The sequence below is a fragment of the Apodemus sylvaticus genome, chromosome 9 (genome assembly GCF_947179515.1).
Source record: "Apodemus sylvaticus chromosome 9, mApoSyl1.1, whole genome shotgun sequence".
Lineage (NCBI taxonomy): Eukaryota > Metazoa > Chordata > Mammalia > Rodentia > Muridae > Apodemus > Apodemus sylvaticus.
The window spans coordinates 59,409,682-59,436,250 of NC_067480.1; the positions used below are offsets into that span (position 1 = coordinate 59,409,682).

Sequence of the window (26,569 nt, forward strand, 5' to 3'; positions counted from 1 at the left end):
AATGAGATGGCATCTCACAGGAAGTGAAGAGTATTTGGTTAATGCATGTGTGGAAGACACTGGTGACCGTAAGTGCAGTTTTGTACAATGAGTCACCGTTTTACATGACATTTGTAGAACCCAAAACGTCTGATGCCAGCCAAGGCCGAGGAACTCTTGTCTCATTAAAGTTTCTGGTGAGACAGCTTCTCTGGTGCACAAATTGCCAATATCTTATACAATCTAAAAGGCTAAAAGTGTTTTTATATGTTTAAGAATTATGTATCTATTTCACACGTCTGAGTGTTTTCTCTGCATATGTGGTATCACATATGTGCAATGCTTACAGAGGCCAAAGAATCAAGTCCCCTGGTACTGGAGTTACAGATGGTTGTGAGTCACCATGTAGGTGCTGGGGACTGAATTCCCATCCTTTTTAAGAACAGCAAATGCTCTTAACAGTAAGCCATTACTCCAGTCTCTAATTTTGTCATATTTCCAAATGAAATATTTTTTATATTCTTAATAGATAAAACACTTAGAAAATTTCATCATCTTAAAAAGTATATAGTGAAAAAAATCTATGTACCTATTCAAAGATATAAGTAGAAATATAGGTTTGTGTTAGAATAACATTTGTAACAAACTAAATTACATGAAGCACCGAATTCAAATAATATATGTTTGTTTGCTTGTTTTTTAAGGTAAGAGACCTTATATCTGCACTTGAAATGAAATTCCATTATCCTTTTACCGTTGTGTGATGGTGATTTAGTATATAGTCCAGCATTATCAGTGAACACAAAAATCCATGAACGCCATTTCTTTCTGATGTCAGTGTGAGTGTTTGGTGGGACAGCCGCCTATGTGTCAGTTTGTAACTAGCCACAATCCTAGTTGAACTGCAGGGCTTGATGAAGAGGTCAGGGTGGATTGGGTGGGTATGTGCCTTGACTGAACAAATCTGATTTTGTGTATGTATTGTATTCACACTAAGAAACTCACACGTACAGGAGATACCATGCAGAGAACATTCTTGGTACCATTGGTGATAAAAAGCAGGCAGTCAGGGAAAGGGTAAATATTTTTCAAAAGAGATAGGGATAATAAACTAGTATATTCATAGAATGGCCTGATATACAGCCAGCAAAAGGAATATCCTAAACCTTTATGTATCCATATAGATATTGGACTACAATAATATTTTTGATTGAGGAGGTGGGTAAAAATCAAGCATAGTAAATACAGAAAACAATTAACAACATATGTGGCAAAACTATGTTTTACCTGTGCATGGATATTTCCAAGTGTGAAGCAATGGCAGGAAAGTTCTGTTAAATCACGATGGAAGAAAATGAGAAAGGCTTCAGAATCCTACCTCCTACTCACTGAGGAAGCAGTTTGCTCCGCCTTGTTGGCTAATGTATGTATTCTGTTCCATGTTTTTTCCTAGCTTATTTGAGGAAGAGATAATGTCGTATGTGCCTCCTCATGCCTTACTCCACCCCAGTTACTGTCAGTCCCCTCGTGGCTCCCCTGTGTCATCTCCCCAGAACTCACCAGGTGAGTCTGCCGACCTCATATGAGTTCATTTTGACTGAAAGGTTATAAAGATAAATGTTAGTAGTATAACATACCCTGCTGTATAATTTACTTTACATTTGCTGCCTACTGCTTAATATTTCTTGAAAAATATTAGGGCACAAAATATTTTGTGAACTCTTTTTATTTAAAAGGTTGGTTGGGGGGGTTACAGCTTTGATAGAAAATAAAAATGTTTCCACTCTAAAAAAAAATATAGAATTTAAATTATTTTGGTATAATGGACTTGGGATTTTTCTCCTATTGTATTAAGTAATTGTCTGAGATTGTGTGAAGGAGATGAATGGGCAGAGGAAAGAAGCTAATGAGTAAAAATTATTTGAACTCTTTTGGAAGAGGCAGATGTGAATTAAGGAGTGATGAATGCCCAGGTGTGTAAATGGTATGGAGTGGATCTGTGCAAATGAATTTTTACGGAAGGTAGCCATGATGTTGACAGAACATCAACTATATCTTTTTATAGGGAATGTGTTATTCACACTATTTCAGTAGAAAATCAAACTTCACTTGTGTTACTGAAAGCTGCTATGCTCTTTAATGAATAACTTGTGTTCTCACACATTGCTCTGATAATAAAGCTACAGTCTAATTGAACACCACAAACAGGAAAAGCTCTATTAATCTGTCCATGTAACACAGATTTATTGAGCATCCAACTGTGATGCAAGCGCTGAATTAGAGCATGGCTGTGTAAGAGGAATGCTACAGGCTCTGCTGTTGAAGGGTTCACTGTGAGGCGGTGAGTCAGTAGTGAGTCTGCAGCTCAGTGGTAAGTGCCCTGATGGCTAGACATCTGGGAACATGGGCGTGGGAACACCTGTTTAAGGAAGACTAAGAGAGTAGGGGTGAGGGAACCTTGAAGGGTGACTGAATAGAAGTTTACCAGGTGGGGCTTGAGGTTTAGCTGGGTGGTAAGGAATGTGACTAGCCCTGGGACTGGTTCCCAGGACTAGGTGAAGAGGAAAAAAAATTTTCAAAAAGACCAAACTGGCAAGCAAAAAATCAGAACTGAAAGTTTCCCAGATGGGCCAAAGACAGAAGGGCATTCTGGATAAAAGGGTAGCATACGCTGAGCACAGACAATGGGATTCTGAGGAGAAAGAATAGAAATGGAAGGCAGTTCTAAAGATTCAGGTTGGAAATTTAGACCAGAGTAGTGTTCACTGAGGTCTTTCCTATGTGACCTATTCCAGCAGAATTTGCCTTGGGAAAGGTTATTAATAATGTCATGAATTTAACCCGAGTGGCCTGTCTTTGGACCTTATCTTTAACATCTGGCTCTATTAACAATGCCTTGAAAACTGGCTTTTGGTGAAATGTATGAAATTGTATAAAATGAAAAATGCCAGTGATAAGGATTCTATTTCATGCGGATCAGTTTGATGACAGAATCTAAGGCCCTGGAGGTAAAGAAGCCATTTGAGAGGATGTTGGCTTAGACATGATAAAGAGCTGGATTTGGTGGGCAGCAGTGATGGGATACAGGGATCAGGGATGGGACATGTAATATACTGAGATGTTAGGACTGAGCCCAGCTAAGAAAAACCAAGGCAAATTCGAAGGTCTTGTTGCCCACAATGCCCAGCAGACACTGGAACCACTTGCCAAGAAGGGAAGAAGATGTAACTTATAGAGAAATGTAAAGTGAGCTTGAGTTGTTGCATGGTGTTGTTTTTTTTTTTTTTTTATTGGGGGTCTCTCAGTCCGACATACCCAATGACAAGTGGAACAATGTAGTTAGGAGATAACAAAGACGGTTGGAGAGTACCGAGACGGCCGACTAGGTATTAAGTCGTGAGAACTAAAGCCTAGAGTAGAGGAAGTGTTGAGAAGATGAAACAAGATGATCCCAGGGGAAGTCTAATACCTAAGGATCTCGATAAGGTGGAGGAGTGAGGAAGAGGATGGTGGGAATTAGAAAAATATTTCTAGGGGAGTCCATTTTCAAAGATGTGTGGTTGATACAGCCAGATGCTCAAGAGATTCAGAAAGAGTGGAGTGCTAAGAGACCACGAAATATGAAATATATAAGGATAAAAATTATCTTTACCAGCCGGGTGGTGGTGGCACACGCCTTTGATCCCAGCACTTGGGAGGCAGAGGCAGGTGGATTTCTGACTTCGAGGCCAGCCTGGTCTACAGAGTGAGTTCCAGGACAGCCAGGGCTACACAGAGAAACCCTGACTCAAAAAAAAAAAAAATTATCTTTGCCAAAGCAGGCTCAGTAAAGTAGTAGATGGTACCTAGATTGTGCCAGGTGCAGTATGCTAAGTGCATACTGCAAGATGCTTGAATCCTGCAAATGTAGAATGCTCCTTTTATAAAGTATAGTTGTCACAGAAACAAATCTGGACAGTAGCCAGAAGCAGAAAATTGAAGGAGAGAAGGGAGGGAGGGAGGGAGGGAGGGAGGGAGGGAGGGAGGGAGGGAGGGAGGGAGGACTGTCTGCTGGGGAAGTGAACCTGTATGAACACAAGTCTCAGTGTGGAATTAAGACAAAGAAGCAGCCATGGCTGCCTTCCAGCTCTTGTGTGGCAGCATACCACAGGCAAAGGCTCAGGTCAGCATTGGAGCAGTTAGAGACATGGGACATATGAAAGGAAATAGGTATCTGTCACTGCAGATAAGTTTAAAGGTGTAGGGGAAAGTCAGAATTCACAGTTGGCCTCAGTGAATGCCTTTACCAATGGAGAGACATTGGGCAGTTTATCGCCTGTCAGAAATTTGAGTTTCCTTTCTTAACTAATCATGTCACCTCTCATGGGTTTTTTTTTTTGGGGGGGGGGGGGCAGGCGTCTTGCATGTATCCACATCCCAAGCCATTCATCACTGGCAAATATGAGTCCATTTCCTTTTGACTTTGAGCTTGGCCGGCTTAGGCATTATTATTTAGAGGCCTTTGTCTTAGGTAGGATGCATGCTAAAGGTTTTTAGTGCTTGTCTCTTTGCCTTGCTGTCTTATGATTAAAAAGTAGATCCATATGGAATTCGGCTCATGCCAGCCACAGCCCCCTTTTTTCTAGGCTTTTTCTAAAGTTCTTCCTCCCTGAGAAAAACATTGACCACCAGATACTGTCTTCAGAACGCCACATAACAAGTTTTCTCTTGAAGGCTGTCTGGGCAGTCTTTACTTCTGTGCATTCTAAGTGGCAGCAAAGTTCACATCTTCATTGAGCATCACCGGTACACAGGAGTAATTCATGGCAGTGATGCAGTGCATTCTGGAAACTCAGAGTTCAATATTTTCCAACGGCCATATCTAAATTGCTAGCAGTGTTTGTGGTGGTTTTAATTTGCAGGAAAATCATCTCCATATTCTTGGCCTGCTCCATCCCTTTGGCGGGCTCTGTTTGATGTTGAGACTGGGCATATGCCTGATAGGAATGGGAGCAACTGTGAGTGGCTCCACATGAGACAAGGCAGGCCTTGCTGGCCTCATTTCCCTTGTGGAAGAATCTATTTCTGAAAATGGTTTCTGTGCCTACCCGTGTCTTTGCTGGCTGTGTAAATTCAACATCTCAGAAATAATTTTTTTGAGAGGTCTGGTTTTTTTCCTTGGGACTAGAATTTCATTGAGAATGATAGTGTGAAAATTATGACAATAATAAAATTTAATGATCTTCATTCTGAGTGCCTAGGAACCTGATAATCTTTCCATACTGTCCCTCATTCCAAGCACATTTACATGTTTTTCAAGAGAAAACCGGCTTTGGAAACTTTGATTCACTGCTTTCTGCAGCTGTGAGAGTGTTCACCTAAAACTTGTCAAAATTTTGGAATGTGAAGGTTTATTTTTCTAGGGCCATTATAATGCCAGTCTAATCTCAGCTTTGTCTGAAGGAAATGACCTCTGCAAATACCATATGGTTCACTGTGGCAAATAAAAAACTAAGCAGTTTGTCTAAGGAAACATCTCTAGGAATTTAAATGCCATGTCCCCCAATTTATCTCATCTATTAGAGACAGAGTTTCTGAGTGCATTTTCTAGGTGACTAAAACTATGATGTCACTGGCGTGGGAATTGTTTAACACTACTTTTATTGACAATTTCAAGCATATTATTTTTCTTGTTTTCAAAGAGGTGCTATATGGTTGGGGGTGGGGTGGGGTGTTGTCATTGTGTCTGAGTGTGGTTTAGAACTGTGGTCACTTCATTAGAATTGGAGAAGTTGGAGCTGTAAGCAGCGTGAGATCATGGACTCACAACACTGAGGAGCCTCCTGGGTCTTCACCAGGGTTGTCTGAAACTGGACCAATTTCAACTTATCCCCACCTATCTTACAAATGAATGAGACTCAGACTATGACTATTTGTTTTTTTTTTGGGGGGGGGATACCCCCTAATCTATTTTCCTAATTGCTGGACTGACTACTTCAGCAGCAGTACCCCCAAACACTTGCTGTTTCTCCTGGCTATGTGCCCCTGGTCCATCTCCTCCCAGGGTGGCTCTGTCCTGTGTCCTTCTTCTCTCCCTCTCTACCCAAGACCCCCCCCCCTTACTCTACTCTCTCCAATAATTGGCTATAGTCATTTTTATTCAACCAATAGTTTTAAATTAAGGAGCAAGGTTTACACGACAAAAGCTGGTATATGTGAGAATTCCCTCATCTTGAGGCAACTAGACCTTACGATACTTAGCAACAGACAAAATCTCAACAGTTGTCTCAATGCAATGGACCATGATAAAGGTTTACTTCCCCCAAAGGATCTTCTTCTCCTACCAAGATGACTCGGGTCTTCACTTCTTAGGAACATCTGTTCGCTTTGTTATTCCTCAGCCCTCCTTACTCTCTTTCCCTCTTGGCTCAGCACATTTATGATATAGCTATTTTTTAAATCATTTTTTATTCTTTGGAAATTCATATTTTACATATATATATACATATATACACACATATACATATATACATGTATACATACATATCATATATATCCACCAGTGTCTTCCTCTGAGTCCCTCTAGAACTCTCATATCCCTTCCTCCCAGATTCAAGTCTTCTTTTTATTTTTGTTGTTAATAATCCCTGAGTCCAGCTAGTGTAGATTTTTTGTTGTTGTTGTTAATATTTTAGTCCTCACCACTAGTGCTGCCAGGATAGAGTGTCTGTTATTGGCATACCCTTCAGTGTTTCCTTTTTAATAAGTTAATTCTTGGCCCAGTCTGAAAAACCAAGTTGTTTTCAGTAAATGATGTAAGCCAAACCTGATGGCTGAGACCTGTAATCCCAGCTACTGTAGAGGCAAAGGCGGGAAGGTGGCAAGTTAGAGGTCTACTCGAGCTTCAGAGTTAGTTCAAGGCTAGGCTGTGTAACTTTGTGAGATGTCTGAAATAAAAAATAAAAATAGGCTGAATATATAGCTCAATGGTGGATTACTTGTCTGACACATACATAAGGCCCCACGTTTATTCCCCAGGACAAAAACAAATGAACAAATATACACATTTAAGTAAGTAGTATATATGCGAGCATTCACAGATCTAGAACTTCTGCTGCTCTTAGAAAATAGGGTATAGATATGAGGACTTGCACATCTGTGCTTTGTCCAAGTTATCGCCATGATGCTCTCTGCTTAACATACTGTTGTACTATGTTCTAGAAGATGAAACTGTCTAGAAATTATTGTAATGCTTATTGACTTGTTCTTTATTACTAAAGGGAAATTGAAGAGGAAATGGTGTGTGTGTGTGTGTGTGTGTGTGTGTGTGTGTGTGTGTGAATGGAAAGGGAACCAGGGAAGAGGTGGACCTTTAATCTGAACTAGGACAGAGGCCTGGAGCTGTGTAGTCAAAATTCAACTCCATTTATAGCAGAGCATAAAGCCAGAAACAGGAAATCATAAAACTTCTCTAGATTTTGATGACAACATTTTTCAAATGTTATCTGATATTATTTTGTCAGATAAAATTCAATAGTTGGTTATTATGCAGTGTTGGGATAGTGCATAGAAAATGTATACATAGTAGGACAGTTTTTAAAACCTACCTAGCAGTGATAAAGACTAGCAGCCCTAATAGCTGTTACCAAAAGAAAAAGAAAGAAAGAAACAAAAAAGAAAGAAAAAAGAAAAAAATAAAAAAGTTTCTGCAAATAGTTAATATAGTACCAGCCATCTAGGAAGTCCAATCTCTATTTGGTCACTTCCTAGACACAACTGACTTTTTTTTTCCATGTGATTCCCTTTGGGAAACCTCTAAAGACTGTGAGAGTATTCTCTGAGAGAGAGGACCTTCAACTGTGGTTGTCGTTCCCCATGCATTTCTATCAGCTCAATCTTCCAAGAACATCTTTTGGTTTCCAGAACCAATATAACCTCATTCCTTCCCTGGAAGCTCTTCAGTTGGGCCTGACTTAGTATATGACAGCTGGTATTGGGCGTTGTGGCTCACACCTATGATCCCAGACCCAGGAAGGGAGAGGCAGGAAAACCTGTGCTATGGAGCAAGATGGTCTCTCTACCCTACCCCACTCTTTGCTTTAGTCCCTCAAATACTTTTATTTTGACCATATACATTTTTGTTAGTTATTTTACACAATATGTCAGTGAGATGTCTATCCTGTTTTAAAAATTTACTCTAATAACACTATCCTTTCCCACAACAAAATTAACCTCTCAGAATTAGTAAGGCTATTCTGTGCATAGCCTGCCAGGAGAGAGTGATCTCGTGGCAGTGCTTTCACTTCTGAGCTCAGAGGAGTAAGGACACAGGCTGACAGGTCCACAGGAGGAACAAGCTCCAGCCAGAGACAACAATACCAACTAGCACCAGAGATAAACAGATGGTGAAAGGCAAGCACAAGAACCCTACCAACTGCTGGGCCTGGTGGTGCACGCCTTTAATCCCAGCACATGGGAGGCAGAGGCAGGCAGATTTCTGAGGTCGAGGCCAGCCTGGTCTACAGAGTGAGTTCCAGTCTCGGATACCCCAACACACTGGAAAAACAAGAGTTGGATTTAAAATCATATCTCATGATGCTGATAGAGGGCTTCAAGAAAGACTTAAATAACTCCCTTAAAGAAATAAAGGAGACCATCGGTCAACAGGTAAAAGCCCTTAAAGAGGAAACACAAAAATCTCTTGAAGAAGTACAGGAGATCATGGGTCAACAGGCAGAAGCCCTTAAAGAAGAAACACAAAAATTCCTTAAAGAATTACAGGAAAACACAAACAATCAAGTGAAGGAACTGAACAAAACCATCCAGGGTCTAAAAGTGGAAGGAGAAACAATAAAGAAATCACAAATTGAAACATCTCTGGAGATAGAAAACCTTGGAAAGAATTCAGGAGTCATAGATGCAAGCATCAACAACAGAATTCAAGAGATAGAAGAAAGAACCTCAGGTGCTGAAGATACCATAGAAAACATTGACTCAACAGTCAAAGAAAATGCAAAATGCATAAAGCTAGTAATCCAAAGCATCCAGGAACTCCAGGACACAATGAGAAGATCAAACATAAGGATTATAGGTATAAAAGAGAGCGAAGATTTCCAACTTAAAGGGCCAGTAAATATCTTCATCAAAATTGTAGAAGAAAACTTCCCTAACCTAGAGAAAGAGATGCCCATGAACATACAAGAAGCCTTCAGAACTCCAAACAAACTGGACCAGGACAGAAAGTCCTCGCGGCACATAATAAGAAAAACACCAATGCACTAAACAAAGAGAGAATATTAAAAGCAGTAAGGGGGAAAGGGCAAGTAACTTATAAAGGCAGACCTATCAAAATCACACCAAACTTCTCACCAAAGACAATGAAAGCTAGAAGATCCTGGGCAGATCTCATACAGACCCTAAGAGAACACAAATGCCAGCCCAGGCTACTATACACAGCAAAAACTCTCAATCATCATAGATGGAGAAACCAAGATATTCCATGATAAAACCAAATTTAAACGATATCTGTCCACAAATCCAGCCCTACAAAGGATAATAGATGGAAAATGCCAATACAAGGAGGGAAACTACACCCTAGAAAAAGCAAGAACGTAATCTTCTTCCAACAAGCCCAAAAGAAGATACCCACACAAACATAAAAATAACATCAAAAATAACAGGAAGCAACAATCACTATTCCTTAATATCTTTTAACAACAATGGACTCAATTCCCCAATAAAAAGACATAGACTAACAGAAATATTTCTCATGTAAATCTTCAATTTTATCAGAAAAAGTGTGTAATTCCCCCTTTTTTTCAGATTTTTATTGAATATCATCATTTATATTGCCAATGGTAAAACCTTTCCCAATTTCCTCCCTCCCCAAAGACCCCCGGTCCCTCCTCCCACCCCCTGCCTCCACGTATATGCCCCTCCACCTGACCCATTCCCACCTCCTCCCCTTGATTTCCCTTTGCTGGGGGCATCTATTGAGCCTTTACCTGACCAAGGACCACTCCTCCCACTGATGCCCAACAAGGCATTCCTCTGCCACATTTTTTTGGCTGGAACCATGTGTACCCCTTGGTTGATGGTTTAGTCCCTGGGAGTCCTGGAGTGTCTGGGTGTCTGAAATCGTTGTTCTTTCCATGGGGCTGTGAACTCCTTCATCTCTTCCACCCTCCAGGTCCTCCATTGCGGACCCCATGCCCAGTCCAATGGTTGGTTGCTAACATCTGCCTCTGAATTTGTAAAGCTCTGGCAGGGCCCTTCCGGAGACAACCACAGCATGCTCCTTTTGGTATACACTTCGTGTCGACCGTAGTAGTGTCGGGGACTGTTTATAGGGTGAATCCCCAGGTAGGGCAGTCTCTAGGTGGCCTTTACTTCAGTCTCTGCTCCACACGTTGTCTCCCTTATTGCTCCTGTGAGTATTTTGTTCCCTTTCTCAGAGGAACCAAAGCACCCTCAATTAAGTTTTCCTTCTTGAGCTTCCTGTGCTTGTTTATTTTGAGCTTTTGGGCTAACATCTGCTTATCACTGAGTGCATACCATGTGTGTTCTTTTGTGATTGGGTTACCTCGCTCAGGATGACACTTTCTAGTTCCATCCATTTGCCTAAGAATTTCATGAATTTAATGGAGTACTGAATAGTACTCCAGATTTACAGAAATGTAAATTTTTGATTTTATCACAAATGTTTCTAATTCCACCTTCAATTAATTTAGAAAGAGTTTTTATATCTACCATTTTATATTTAAAATTTTCCATGAAATAGTCAATTTTAATATGTTTGTCTATATATTTCTTCAATTTTACCAGAAATATTTTCCATGTAAATCTTATTATCTAATAATGTTTATAATTCTACCTTCAATCAACTTAGAATTATCCTTATGCCTATCATTTTATCTATATGATTTCCATGATAATCTTTAATTTTAACATGTTTTTCTATATATTTCTTCAATTTTATCAACAATGTTTTCCATGTAAATCTTCAAGTTTATCAGAGAATGTTTATAATTCCACTTTCAATCAATTTAGGAATACTTTTATGCCTACCACTATTATATCTATATAAAATTTTCCATGATAATCTTCAATTCTTGCATGTCTACATTTTTCTACAATTTTATCAGAAATATTTTCCATGTAAATCTTCAATACTATCATAAAATGTTTCTATTTCATATTTCAATCAATTTAGCAATGTTTAACATGTCTACCACTTTACTTTTTAATTTTTTCATGAAAATTGTCCATTTTAGTGTGTTTTTCTACGAATCTCTTCTATTTTATCTGTAATATTTTCCATGTAAATTTTTAATTTTATCATAAAGTGTTTTTACTTCCCTTTTCAATAAAAAAAGAATTAGTAAGGCTAATATTGTTCAAAACTATAGATGGTCAGAATTCTGTTCATACTTTAAAATAGGGAACACCACTTTATAGCTACCACTGAAATGACTCCCATGAAGCTATAGTCTGTTTCCGACATTTAATACTTAGCTCCATGAGTTCATATTAAAGCCAGATTAACCATTGGAATTATATACTTTTCAATATTAATTCCATTGAGAAACCATCAGTGGCATCCTATACTGAAAAATGAAGTCCTACGAATTAGAGTCCATTGTAAGCCTGCTCAGGATCCTGTCCTTATCTGTGCCACATTTCCTACTTTGCAGTCCAGTTGGTCCCTACTGTCTGCTGTTCCTTAGACGGCTCTTTCCTGAATTGCCTAGCTCATCTCCTGGCTCGCAAGGGAACCCATCCCTACTACTAAACTTTCAGACTCTACTTCATACTCCTCCAAAAACTTTCCTTCAAAGTACACGCTGTTCCCATCTCTCTTAGTAAGTTTCTTAAATACAGATTCTGAGCTGTATGTGATGACCCCTGCCTAGAATCTCTGCACTTGAAAGGTACAAGAAGGAGTTCAGGCTATGCCTGGCTACAGAATAAGTTGGAAACCAGTCTGGCCTACATGAGAGTTTAAAAATATAATGTACCGTATTTTAAAGTAAAGTGTATGAGATTAGTTTTTACAATAGAACTTTTAGCAAAAGAATGTTTGCCTTGAACCATTTCTGTTATCAGACTCTCCATTGTTAAGTCCCTTACCTAGAATATAAATGGAGATAGGGCTAACTTTTAATTTACTTGTATCAAGAGTGAATGAATGCATTGCAGGATTTCCCACAGCCTTTTTGGGCATCTCAAACTATGCAGCCATGGTGTATACGCTACTTCTTAATGTAATCAACTGAAAGGGTGATGTTTCTTTTGAGTCTGTAAGGAATTGTCATCCAGTCTTTGGCCTTCATTTGCTGTTTTCCACTGATGTCTGTTGTTGATGTTGACTCATTATGGCTACTTCCTGGCCTGTTTGGGCTACTTGCCTAGATCTCTCAGCTTTCTTGGGTTTCCTGTGTCAACTGTCTTGGCCTGAGGCCATCCAGCAGCAGCCTCGCACTAAGGCTCTTTGTGGTGCAAATGACTTCTTCGAGCACACTGACAGCCATTGCCCTGTGTTAGCTGCCCACAAGTCTCACTGGTTGGAGTTGAGCTTCCTCTTAATTCCTCAGTGTGGCTGAATTTTGGAATCATCTGGAAAGCTGTAGAAAACACTTAGGTCTGGATCTTACCTCCACAGATTCTGATGTAATGGTTTTGGGTGTGGACTGAACTTTGGAATTTTTTTTTTAAGTTCCTGTGAGATTCTAATATGCATTCAGTATTGAGAACCACTGCTTGAGATTCTCTTCTGTGTCCTGGATTTTTTTTTTTTTTTTTAAGATTGGGTTTCTCTGTGTAACCCTCCCTGGCTGTCCTAGAACTCACTCTGTAGACCAGGCTGGCCTTGAACTCAGAAATCTGCCTGCCTCTGCCTCCCAAGTGCCAGGATTAAAGGTGTGCGCCACCACTGCCCGGCAGAATTTTTTTTTTTTAAGGTTGAATTTATTTGTTTCCTTTAACTCTTAGCTCTTTGAACAAAAGGTTTATAACTCCACAGAAAAGCCTCCAGACAGATTACTGATTAGGAGCTAGTCTTATGGCTAAAGCTCCAATATGTCTTCCTATGTGTTGAGTATGTACACAGATGATACACAGAGGGCTCCTTATGACACAGATACTGCAGAGTGCCATGCACCCCAGCTCAATTCATCCGCAGGAATTGACTGATCTCTTATGCAGAGTCTGGGGCTATCTTGTTCAGTGTCTATGGAGTGCCCACTGACTGTCATATCCAACTCAATATTTACACAGCTTCCTGTGTTTCTGGCCACCAACATCATTCCCCATACTGCTTTGAGCATCCAGGAGACCTGGTCAATAGGACTCAGACAGGAAACTGCTTCCTTATTTTTCTCAGTAGCATAGCAATTATGGAAACCTTAATAACCACTCCATGTGAGTGTAAAACTCGAGCAAGTCTTAACTTACCGGAGAGACCCCCTGAGTGGACCACGCAGAGACAGGAATCGATGCAAAAATCAGGAGGATTTTTATTATTATCCAGCATGCTGGGGCTGCCCTGCACATGGAGATAGAATGACACACACTCCAGGCTGTGTGGGCCTTTGATACAGTTCTTGAGCAGCCACCATTAGGCACAATGTGATTGGCAGAACAGTGTTACCTTTAAATTAATTGGGGATTAATAGGGGATGAGGTAGGTGGCCAATGGACTCGGGGCCTTTCCTAGCTTCAGGGACCATGCTGTGGTCCAAGGAATGTAATTTAGCCTCTCCCTTTTGGGAGGGGGAACACTTGCCCTTCTGGGAGGGGCCAGTGTTCTATGACTTTTTCAAAGTTTCTGAGTTAACCCTTTCATGAGGATTTCTCAAGATTCCCCCATGGAAAGTGCATTACCCCTAATATACACCAGGTACTTATCAAACAATAGCTATAGTTATTATTAAGAAACTCTGTTATCTTCAGAGCTTCCCATTCCTGCCCCTTGCTTTTTTCTACTGGTACTAATTTGTATTTCTCGTGGTTGGTGTTCCTCTGAGTCACCACCCTCCTGACTAGTTCTTATCCCCTCAGGCCTTGATTGCTGTATAAACTCTGAACTGCTTCTCCACCCTTCAGTCTCTCTTCCTCTTTCCCACCCTTAATCTGCCCTACATCCTCAATGAAAATTCCTCCAATAAAGTTCCACTTTGCATTATCCCCTTTTCTTTTCTCAACCTTCTATAAAGGTGCCCTGCTCCCTCCCCACATTCTGTAGAAGTTTGTCTGGTTCTTCCTCCCAGCCCCATGCTCCCTATAACGAAACTCAGACTCAAAATATATTTACAGATACCTTGGCCATATAGCTCTGCTCTTCTCTGACTAGATCATGATGTGAAATAATAACCCACTTACATTTAATCTGCATTCTGTCATATGGCTGGTTACCCGTGTTCATGTACCATATGTCTGCCTCATCACATCTTATCACCGTGGCAATATCCCAGAATCCTTTCTGCCTCCCTGATGTTCTACCTCCTATTACCTGCCTAAGCTATCAGCAAAAGATTTATTATCCATAGGTGCCACATCCATACAGATACAAGATACTTTCTGCACAACATTCCCTCTTTAAATCCCTCTTCTCATTGACCCTAGCCCTTCTGACTTTTTAGTTTCCCCTTGTCTCTTCAGCATGCCCACTATACTCTAGCTTATGGGGTGTCCATCTGTTGAACACATTTTTAATATTTAAGCCAGTTCTTGTAGCTCTGCACCAGTATAAATATAAATTCTTTACTATTTACAAGTTTTGTGTTATTTAATTTCTCATTGTTGTGACCAATACTGGACAAAAAGCAACTTAAGGGGGGGAGGGTTTATTCTGGCTTAAGGTTCCCGGGGATGCAGAGCATCCTGTCTGGGGAGACATGGTGGTGGGAGCAGGCGGTGACTGGTTATTTTGCATCCTCAAACAGCAGAGGGATGGATTTCAGGTACTAAGCCCTCTTTCTCCTTTGTATTCACTCCTGGACCCTAGCTCCTTGAATGGTGCCACTAATGTTTAGGGTGGGTCGTCCTACCTCAGTTAACCAGACCTAGAAACTCTGTCCCAGATGTGCCCAGAGGTTTGTTTCCACGGTCATTCTAGATCCTGTCCACTTGGCAATTAACCACTTAGGCTCCAGTTAAGGTCCTCCCTGAGGCCTTTTCCATTTTAATCTCTGCTCACACACATTACTTTTCTGTGACGTTACTATTATCTTCTATACCACTAATCTCAAAAGCAAATACCTGGGAGGTCAGGCAGGCAGAGTCAGGGATGGACAGGGGGAGCAGAGTCCAAGGAAGCAGCTGCCTATCTGCTTCAGGAGGGCCATGCCAGTTGTAAGAGTTCTTATAACTTTCAAGAGAAAAACATGCTTTTCTTTGACTTGAAATCTCCTAATGATTTCAAATACTGTCAATTAAGCTAAAGTTTTGTTTCATTTTCTTTCTTTCTTTTTTTTTTTTTTTTTTTTTTTTTTCATCTAAGGGCAAACAAAGTATCCTGTGAGGCTGGGTAGAACCCAGGGCTTTTATCTTCTCTGATTTACACGTTGTATCCCATCTAGTTTAAAAGTTCATTATTTGATATTTTATTTCTATCTTCTCAACTAGGGCATCTACTGTTGAACATAAGATTAATAATAAACAACCATCTTGACTAACTCAGTTTGTTAAAGCAATGTTTGCAAGGCAGGATGGCTCAAGCCTTAATTGAAGCACTCCCGAGGCACAGGCAGGAAGATGGAAAATTCAAGGCCAATCCTTCCAGCAAGCAAGATCCTGTCTCAGCAACACAAACCAAATAACAACAACAAAATCCACATGTATGCACGCACACACATATACACAAAGAAAGAAATCTCATGGAATTTGCATGTTGCATAATAAACAAGACCATAATTAGTTTTCATTCATTGAATTGGAATTTTGTGGAAGCATTGTTTTTGTCATGTCTGTGCTGGTTGTCCTATCCATCACCATAGATGTTAACATCCCAACATGCTACTCAGTCACCTGGAACACACGAATTTTTCTGTGGAAAGACCAAGAAGCCATGTTATATTTACACTTTATTAATAACACTTGGCCACTGAATGGCATAAATACTTTTAGTTTATAGATATGGACAGTACTTGATACATAAGGAATGCAATAAATATTAATATTATTTATTCTTCGTACAACTCCAAGATATATTCCTCCCACAGTTACGAATGAATTCTGTTTTTATATTAATCATTTTATGCTACAATGTAAGAGTAGTTACATCTCTAAAATCATCCCTAATATAATGCAAACCTAAAAACAAGTTTGTGGGGCTTCTATGGAACATTCTGTACAGTTTCTATGAGATCAACAGCAAGCAAAGATATTTCATCCTAAAAAGTTATCCTTAGACATGAATAACTCAACTTGACTCATTCCAGTTTGGATGGAAAAGAAGGACATATCTGAGACCCATGTGAGCATATTTGGTTGTTTAAACAGGATCTTTATTCTTAGTCTAAAGCTACAAACAAGATTTTACTTAAGAACTTCCTTGACTTCGTTAAGGCTTCGTATCATGTGTGTGTGTGTGTGTGTGTGTGTGTATGTGTGTGTGTGTGTGTAGGGCAGTGTCTCACTTTTCTTGCTAACTTGTGGTACTTTTTCAAGGTGTTGTGGATTAAACAGGGCATAGGTCCAGGTTGTTCTTTTGTGGTTGCTACAGGTACTCAGCGTGCCAATGCCCGGGCTCCAGCCCCTTACAAGAGAGATTTTGAAGCCAAACTAAGGAACTTTTACAGGAAGTTAGAAACTAAAGGATACGGACAAGGCCCAGGAAAATTAAAGTAAGTAGAAATGACTCAAACCACATGATTTATAGATGGTGAATGGCTAGGAAGCAGTTGGGAGTTTGGAAAATTGGTTGTCACATGAGTCTTATTATAATGGGCAGTATTATTTTGGAATTCATAAATGACACTGTAACAATGCAAAATGTTGCTCAGGAATAAAGCTCTACTCAGCTTATGGTTTCCAATCAAGGAAGGACTGTATAAAACTCCTGATTATTTTTTTCTCCTGAGGAGTACCTCTTTGTTGGCCATCTGATAGCTATCACTGTATTTTATTCCTCGTGTTACTAGCTCCTAGGCCAACATGAGTGCAGAATGATGGTCAGCTCTATTTTGTCCTGGGAAACAAACCTCACTTGTACAATAAAACCTGTCATGAATGGTGTGTCTGCCTCTCTTTAGCCACCTCTCTAGCTTGTCAAGGGTTCCTTTCATCCACATGTGCTCCTCTTTCACTCCTTCCTGCCTCAGTCCTAGCCCATGTTCCAGCTTGAGCTCACTAGCAGAGAACCACACTGAGTGCTCAAGGGAGGACCAGCCCCTACGCTCACTGCCCCAGACACAGAGAAGTCTGCTCAGTCTACTCAACTTTCACTGGACCTCCAACCACATCAGCCCAGCCCAAATTCCATCTCTCTGAACTGTGCTTTTTCTCATACTTGAATTACCATGATCTTCTTCTATAAATTCAAGCTCCCAGACATTTATTTGTCATTACTATTGAGATGAGGACAGATTGATATCTATAGAGGATGGTGTTAGCTGTCATCACAGTAGCCTGCCATATACATCAATCATTTCATCGACCCCTTAGGGAAATTTCATGATTCACTTAATGTAAAACTTAAGTACAGTTGTAAACATTTTGCGCGCACATGCGCGCGCGCGCGCGCGCGCACACACACACACACACACACCCTCCTGGTTCTCACTGGACGTTCAGTAATTGAATTCCATGCTTAGGTACATTCTAGTCTTAAAGGATTACCTCATAGTATTGTTCTCTCTTTAGTAAGAAACCCTCACCTCTTTTTTATCTATGTCTCTCACTGTCTCTGTCTGTCTATCTGTCTACCTCCCACGCACCTCCCACCTCCACCTCCTGTGTGTGTGTGTGTGTGTGTGTGTGTGTGTGTGTGTGTGTGTGTGAGAGAGAGAGATAATAGTGTTATGACTATTTTCCTTCTGGGATAAATGTCTTGGCCACTCAGAAAGGACTCATGGGTTCTGTTTGTTTGTTTGTTTTACAGGCCATAGTTTACCCATGATTTTCTTATGTAACTTCTGCTGTTGCTATTAAAGAGTTTAAGACAAATATATATTTAAGTGCAGACAGCAACGATATTAAGCAACTTCATTCCTCACCTAGTTAACTGTGGAAAATAGAAACTAGATGGCATGAAAGACAAGGAAAGGAAGTAATCTTTTAATGCACGTTTCAAATTGCGTGCCTCTTTATGAACAGGTTAATTATCCGAAGAGACCACTTGCTGGAAGATGCTTTCAATCAGATTATGGGCTACTCCAGAAAGGACCTGCAGAGGAATAAACTGTACGTCACCTTTGTCGGAGAGGAAGGGTAAGTAGAACAGAGAAGTGGTCTGTGCAATGCAGGCTGTGGCTACAGAGCGGATGTTTCTCCTCAGCTCTGTGGTTCCCAAAACAGGAAATCCTTCTGACAGGAAGTATTGCTCTCAGATGCTTAAAGCTTTTGCCTCCCCAACCCCCTCTGGTTTTAAAATCATTTGATATAGAACTTTTTAAATTAAATAACTCTTACCTATAATTAGCTTTTTCTCTATTAGAAGGCTAGTTCTGTTGCTTTTTTCTGAATCTGTCTTTGAAAGGGGGAAATGGAAATTTGCGAGAAAGGAAACAGGAACTGCAGTTTGCATCTTGTTTTCAACCCTGGCTTACTGAGCAGAATGTGTGCCACTTGTTAAGTAAGCCCTGGTTCAGAATCACAGACCCTGCTGTTCTTCCCTAAGTGCCCACAACAACCACGCCAATGCCTTTGCTACTATTTCCCACCTCCAGTTCTCTTCCCCTGGGCAGGTCGTGCACCTCCCAACATAAACTCCTACTGTAAACAAACCATGCGGTGGGGCGGCATGACTCTTCCATGAGTGTGCTCATCTAGATAAGGGTTGGGAAATGAAGGGCTGGGGCTCCCACACTGAGGCTGCTGCACCCCAGAAGACATAACATTTGTTAATGGATTCCCTTGGGTGCATCCCCCATGGGCCCTTACTTCTTCCTATCTCAGGACTCTCTGCTCTGTGGCTTGTAGCTACTAGATTCAATTTAAAGAACCATACAGTCCTCTAAGCTCTGGTTATGTTCTGTTTGACACTGTTGGCCTGGATATTTATTTATTCAACTGTACTGAGGAACTTTGAACCTTACATATATGCTAGACCAGCACCCTAGCCTCTTTCTAGTTTTTATTTTGAGAGAGGATCTTAACAGAATGCTCAAGATGGCCTTGGACTTAGTCTATAGGCCAGTGAGACCTTGAAAACTACACTTCTCCTCTCTCCACCTCCTTAAAAACAGGGTTTCAACACTGTGCTACCAAGCTCAGTAGTTTGGATTACTTTATGAACACCCTCCCAGTCATATCCAGTAATGAAGAAGAGTCAGTAACAAAAGTAGTGATATCCAACCAATGTGACCCTTCAGCATGTGGTAGATGGAGTGGAGATTTAAAACCCAACATGATTCCCTGTCCTTGGAACTAGGGAATACCAAAATCAAGACCCAAGCCCAGGCCTTAAGTCTTCCTTCTGGTATTCTTGGACAGTACTAGGATTTAAGAAATACCTCTGGCAGCCGGGCAGTGGTGGCGCACTCTGGGAAACAGAGGTAGGCAGATCTCTGAGGTTGAGGCCAGCCTGGTCTACAGAGTGAGTTCTAGGACAGCCAGGGCTATACAGAGAAACCCTGTCTTGAAAAAACCAAATCCAAAAAACAAAACAGCAACAACAACAAACAAACAACAACAACAAAACCCCACCTCTGGCTGGATCCTGTTTTTTACCTTGGAATGCTTTTAGCATTCCAGGTGGTGAGTGAACACATGAGACTTAGGCTTGAGCTTCCCTGAGACTACTGCATTTTGTCACTAATGGACATATGTAAACTTGTGTTCATTTGCTTAAAGATGCAGGTGCACAGTTGAAAAAGGAGGCAAGCGCTGTTAGCCTCTTCACAGGTATGCAAGGGATGTCAAGCATTTCCTTATAGGACCAGTCTGCTTTGGTTGCGAGTATTTTTCTCTCCCAGAACTCCAGCTGCCTTCCTTTATTATAAAACCACAGGCGGGCCTTTTTTTTTTTTTTTAAACACATGTTCTTGCTGTGTTGTTTAGGCTGGCCTTGAACTCTCAAGCTAAAATAACCTGAGCCTCTCAAGAGCTAGGCACCGGGTCTACATATCTACCTCAGTACTTTTAGCTTGGGCCAGTTTTCTCAGTTCATTGAGATGTTGTTGATCCACTTTAGAAGCCCTAGCAGTGGATACATTGGAGCAGCACAGATGTTTGTCAGGTGCAATCATCCTGAAGTGGGCTGCCCTATTCTGAACTGATGATATCACTTCCAAGCAGAACTACATTCCTTTCTGTTTGATGACCATTGGTGATCAAGTGTTTCCTACCCCCGTCACTTACTTGTCTACTTCCTGTGACACCAAAGGAGAAAAGGGAGAGAGGATGTTTTGGGAATGGTCTCAGTTGTCAGAAACAATCCTTTTGTCTACTCCCTCTACATACAAGTTGTTGATGCTGGGTTTCCCAACTCTATCATGTCAGTGCCCTCTCTGTAGGTTTAGCAACAGAGACAGCAACAGAGAGGGCAAAGACATGATAGAGCCCAGAAACCAGTGACCAAAGTCGGAATAATTTCAACTACAAAATAAGTAAAGAAATATTGAACAGAAACTTTGACTGAATACATGATCAAATGATGAAATAAATGGGAGAAAGGAAAATCTCTCCAAATAACTCAAGGTAATTTCATAAGGGTGGAGAGCATAGCAACTTATTTTTCCAAATAATACAGAAAAAAGGGGTTAGCAAATTGGGCTTGTTTTGTTAAACCTGGCAGACAGTGCCTCAGTCATAAGTCACGTTGACAGTGTGTCTTTCACAGGAGAACAACACCTTACCTTACCTTAATATGAACTTCCTCCATAAATGTGTAATCATAGACTATCTACAGGAAAAGCATGGGATGATTCCAGGTTGAGGGAAATTATAAGAATCTCTCAACAGTATTGAAAATCTTCGTGGACATTAAAACCAAAACCAGCCAAACAAACAAACAAAAAGAGGAATTTGAGAGATGCTGTAATCAAGAAGAGACATGATGACTAAATGCATTTCACTTCCTAGATGAGATTATAGAGCAGAAAAGAGATATCATGTGAAAGTGAATGAAATCGCTTAAAGAATACATTCCTTTAATAGTTATACAGCAGTATTGATTCCTTAATATGACACCATTTATGACAATCATTGAACCAAGTTTTTCAAAAGACAGTTTATTCCTAAGACAGTGCAGCCCTGAGTCACAGCTCTGTGTGCACAGCAATAGGGTTTAGCCATCTTGCTGGGATAAAGAAACAGCATGGTCTGATATAGGGAGAGGGAGATGGGGACAGGATCCACTCCAGGCATAGCCACACTCTTTCTCAGGACTCGTACTCAGGAAAATGGTATCACTGGTGTCATCAACAAAGTTCAACTAAGTGACACTGCTGAGGTTCAAGTAAACAGTTGGTGGCTTCTGCTGGCTTGAGACAGACACACACGGCTCCAAGTTCCTGAAAAACAACTTAGGCAACCTTTGCCTCAGAGATGTTGCTGTCAGAGAGTATGATGGGAGGGAGAAGATGATGGGAGGTATGATGGGAGGTACTGACAAGCAACTTGGCTTCTAAAGTTGACAAGAAGATCAAGTGTCGCTACAGAACTTACTTGGTGTTTCCATCAGTTGATGAGGAATGTACTATACTGATATGAGATATGTATATAGGCTATGCAAGAGCTCTGTATTTTTTGTAAGTCAGAAACAATTCTAAAATAATGGGTTTAGCAAGTAGAAACATTTGGTCAGGATTTGGAGCGATTTAGGCTGTCCCCTTTTTAGTTTCCTTGTTGCCTTGTTGTTAGGTGAGTGACTTCTCTAGCTTACTGGCAGTTGTGTGTTCCTCTTCCATCACTTACAGTCAGTGGAGTAAATATGAGACTTGATTTTGTGAGGAGTCTAAATTAATACTAACTGTGACATACAAAGAGTATTACTTTGTGTCAACTTTATACTACCGATGCGGGGTTAATACTTCAGAGTTATTGTTGATACTATCTCAATGATTTCATTTCCAATCTGACACAATCAATCTAGTTAAACCAAAGCATAAAGAAGAGTGGATTTAGTTTTATTATCAGTGCCCTTACTTGTCTTCCCAAAAAGGTGTGGATTAGTAGCTTTACAGAAACAATAACCTTGGTTCATGCCGCTTCTGCACATATATCTAAAACAAAATATATAGAAGTAAAGGAATCTGTAGGATATTGCAGATGCTATTAGGGGTAGAATTAAGCCCAGGCTATTAGAAATGCCTGTCTTCAGCCACAAAAACATAAAAAATTCATCCTTGTACCTATTAATGTAGATACATTAGAGCAACTTATTTCTTTACTAAAATGATTTTGTGTTAGCCTTGGCTTTTTACAAAAAGTAGATTGTTTCTAAGCACTGCCTTGTCATTAGTAGTTGAATTAGGCTAGAGCTGGGAGTTGTGTTCTAGGCACTAGAATTTCCACCAAACTTAGCATGTTTATCTTGCCTTAGAAAGTTAGGGTAGGGGAGTATAGCAGTGGTAATAACATCACCAAAAAAGTAACCTTGCTCAAAGGTGAGGAGAATGGTTTGTTGCCTCTTTCTGATGAGCCTCAGTCTTCCTAGGAGTTGCTTATATATGGTTAATAGTATATAATGAATGAAATGCTATATATTATTCTTCATTTCATTATTTCTGTTAATTAATAATCCTAGCAACCAAAGGTCACATGGTATTAGAACTCAGGTTCTGATAAAGTCCTAACAGTAAAGAAATAATGTCCTACACAAAGAAAGGATGTTTACTAGGTCATTATCCCATCTCTTTTGTTTTCGTGTCCCCTCTGTGAAGGGCACCTTTATTTAAGAAAGAATGAATTCATTATCTGCAAAGAGCTGTCAAGATGACATCAGTCTTCAGTCGTGCAAGCCACACTTAGACTAGGGAGGGGCATATGCAAATAGTTTTTGTTTGGAGACCTGTCTGTGGCATCTTTCTTTCCAGCTGTTTCTGTATTCCTCCAGGATATGGAGATAAAAATAGCTAGGGAGGAAAATGCTCTAAGATAGTTTTCTTTTCCACTGCTTATCAATTACCCAGTATGGCTCACACATAACCGGATCGGGGTCTGAGCTATAGAGCTGTGGAGCTTCAGTTAGACGTGGGCTGCTGTTTGCCCTCTTCAAGGCAGCAGCCGCATCGTCTGCATCATCTTCACCTGTTAAGATGCTCTGTAGCCAGGCCTTAGCTTGGTACCACCAAGAACAACTTTGTCTTATCATAGTTCCATACTCAATATGCGTCATTGCTCTGATTGAAATTCAACCGTGGTTGAATCAGAAGGTGCCTAGGCCTTGTGTGCCTGCACAAGCTTGGGGAAGAGATAGTGTGACTTCTCTCGTGTTACAGACTGTTCCCATTGGGGTATTTTGTTTTCAATTTAATTTTTGTCATATTAAGAATGGAAGAATAAAGTTAGCTTTGTTAACCCATATCAGGTGCTGCTAACTTATGATGTGCTGGGCCAGCAGCACTGCAATGGGTACAATGCTGTGTCAGCGGGCAGGGCTTGAGACGCTATGGCCACTCCACTGACATCTGTGCTTACTCAGAAATGCCCTCAAATGCAGCTGTTATGTGGCTACACACCCGTTGTCCAGAGTTTCTGTGTTTCCTTGCCAAGCTTTTAACCATGTAACCAACCTAACCGGCAAAACAGGAATGTAACAACCGATCCCTGTCACATGAGTCACATTAACTATTTATATGGACGAGGTTGCCAAGGCGTACTAGGAGCTGTGTGCCTGCATGCCCTGCTGGAACATGTTTCACTGAATTTCTAGACATGGAAATTGCATCCTACAACATACTCCTAAATATGCAGTTCTACATTTAGAGTTACAACCAAAGTAAAGTAGAAGGACTGTCTTGGTTTTGGAGTGAGTCTACCCATGTATCAAGAGTTGAAAAAGGAGGAGGAGGAGAAGGGGGAAGAGGAGGAGAAAGAGATGAGGGGGAAAGGGGGGGGGGGAGAGGGAAAGATAAAAAGTTTAAGTTCAATGTACTTTTGCTTCTAAAAGAGCTATTTGTTTTCTTCTCTCCTAAGGTGAGTTTTGCTTTTCAGCTCAGCTCCTCAGAGAATAGACTCTTGTCTTCAACCACAAGAGGAACTAGTCAGTAAGATCATTGTTGTCTTAACAAACTTTACCAAGTTAGAGGATATTACACTATGAACTTTCTAAGCCAACTCACTTGTTTGACAGTGGTTTCAGATTGAGTCATATCTTAGGGATTGGCACAGTTTGCTCATGGCATTGAATTAATGTACCACCATCTCAGAGGAAACTGGCTCACATTTATTCACACTGCCAGATTCCAAATAACAATGTGTGTTATGCTGATTTTCTTCAAAGAGCATCAGGGAGCTCTAGTCACAACTCAACAATGTTTATAGGGCCTCTACTGACTATCATTCTGGGAACTTACAATACAAAAAAGAAGTGTCTTAATTAGGTTTCTATTGTGGTGATGAAACACCATGATCAAAAAACAAGTTGAGGAGGAAAGGGTTTATTTTGCTTACACTTCGAACTACAGTTCATCATCACCACAGAAGGTCAGAACAAGAACTCAAGCAGGATTCTGGAGGCGGGAGCTGCTGCAGAGGCTATGGAGGGTGCTGCTTATTGTCTTGCTCTCCAATGCTTGCTCAGCCTGCTTTTTTAAAGAACCCATGATCACCAGGCCAGGGAGGGCCCCAGCCAGGGAGGGCTCCACCCACAAACGGCTGGGCCCTCCCCCATCTATCACTAATGAAGAAAATGTCTTACAGGCTTGCCTGCAGCCTAATTTTATGGAGTTATTTTCTCAATTGAGGTTTCCGCCTCTCACATAACTTTAGCTTGCATCAAGTGGACATAAAACTGCCCAGTGCAAGGGAAGACAGGATCACTTATTTTCAGTGTGGGCAAAGTCTAAATTTATATATAAGGAGGTTGACACACACAAGTCATTAGAATGTAATCTAGTATGTGTGGTATTATTGAAATACTTAGAATTAAATCTTAAGAACCACCATCTAATTTTTAATGAAAAATCCACAGTAGAGCTGATATCAGTCGTCTTATAGAAAACAGGATCGCTGTTTCTTTTTCCTGATGTTTCAGCTTTCTGTGACCTTGACATACTCGGGACCTCTGCAATGTGGAGAGCTCAGCAGTGGGGCACTCATTAAGTCAGAGAGTGTCTCTCTGGAGGAGTCTCACTAAAGATTTTTAGTAAGCTAGATTTTTTTTTCATTTTTGGTTTTTTCGAGACAGGGTTTCTCTGTATAGCCCTGGCTGTCCTGGAACTCACTCTGTAGGTCAGGCTGGCCTCAAACTCAGAAATCCGCCTGCCTCTGCCTCCCAGAGTGCTGGGATTACAGGTGTGCGCCACCACCGCCCGGCTGTAAGCTAGATATTTTAATAATGTGTTTCTCTCCTCCTTGTTTCTGTAGCAGCAGCCATTAGCAACACTTTGCTATAACGAGACAGAAAGTAAACATGTTTAGACTTTGCCCATCATACATTCTCTATGGCACGTACACACAGCATTTTATCACCTAACAGTGACAGACTAGACACGCCAAAACAGTGCATTTCAGTATAGCCTTACTAACAAAACCAGGGCTTTGGCAGATTTGCCCTTCTGATGTAGTTTGCCAAGCCCCATTCTATAATTAATATTATTTTAATCTTGATAAACAGCTAACATTTACTAAAGGGCATGGCTTATGAAATAACCTTAAACTTGAAATTAGGATACCTGTTTAGGGTCTGAGACCTGGTACCATGTCACATCTCTCCCCTGATTCAGCTCACTACTGTGTTCTTTCTAGCTTCAGTCTTTGCTGGAAAAAAAAAAAAGAGGAAATTTTACAAAATGACTTCCATGATGTCTTTGACAATTGGTGTTCTAGCTTCATTTCTGTTGCAGTGATAAATACCATGATCAAAAGCACTTTTGGAAGGAAATGGTTTATTTTAGCCTACAAATTATAGTCCATCATCAAGGGAATCCAGGGAAGGAACTCAAGGAGCTCAAAGCAGAAATCACAGAGGAATGCTGCTCACTGGCTTGCTTTCAGAGTTACATTCATCTGTCTTATACTACTTGGACCACCTACTCACAAGTGACGTTGTCATGAGGGGCTTGGCCTTCCCATATCAATTAACAGTCAAGAAATTACCACATGGACATGCCCATAGGCCAATCTGGTGGAGACAGTTTCTCATTTGAGGTTCCTTCTTCCCACATGTGTCAAGTTGACAACCAAGATTAGCCATTACAGTTGATGTTCCCCCACTATGGAAAGACATAGGAGCTGGGTCTTACAAAGTGAGCTCCTGGAGGGAAATGTATAAAGTCTACATTAC

The 26,569-nt window shown here is 40.6% G+C and overlaps 1 protein-coding gene across 1 annotated transcript in view; it reads left to right on the forward strand.

The window, feature by feature from the left end:
* The window catches only part of Hecw2 (HECT, C2 and WW domain containing E3 ubiquitin protein ligase 2), a 243,026-nt gene that overhangs the window by 181,070 nt on the left and 35,387 nt on the right, over positions 1 to 26,569 (forward strand). The window contains exons 18-20 of the mRNA XM_052192901.1: positions 1,433 to 1,542; positions 16,682 to 16,802; positions 18,274 to 18,387. Coding sequence (XP_052048861.1) covers positions 1,433 to 1,542; positions 16,682 to 16,802; positions 18,274 to 18,387 — 345 coding nt within the window. The remainder of the gene's footprint in view (positions 1 to 1,432; positions 1,543 to 16,681; positions 16,803 to 18,273; positions 18,388 to 26,569) is intronic.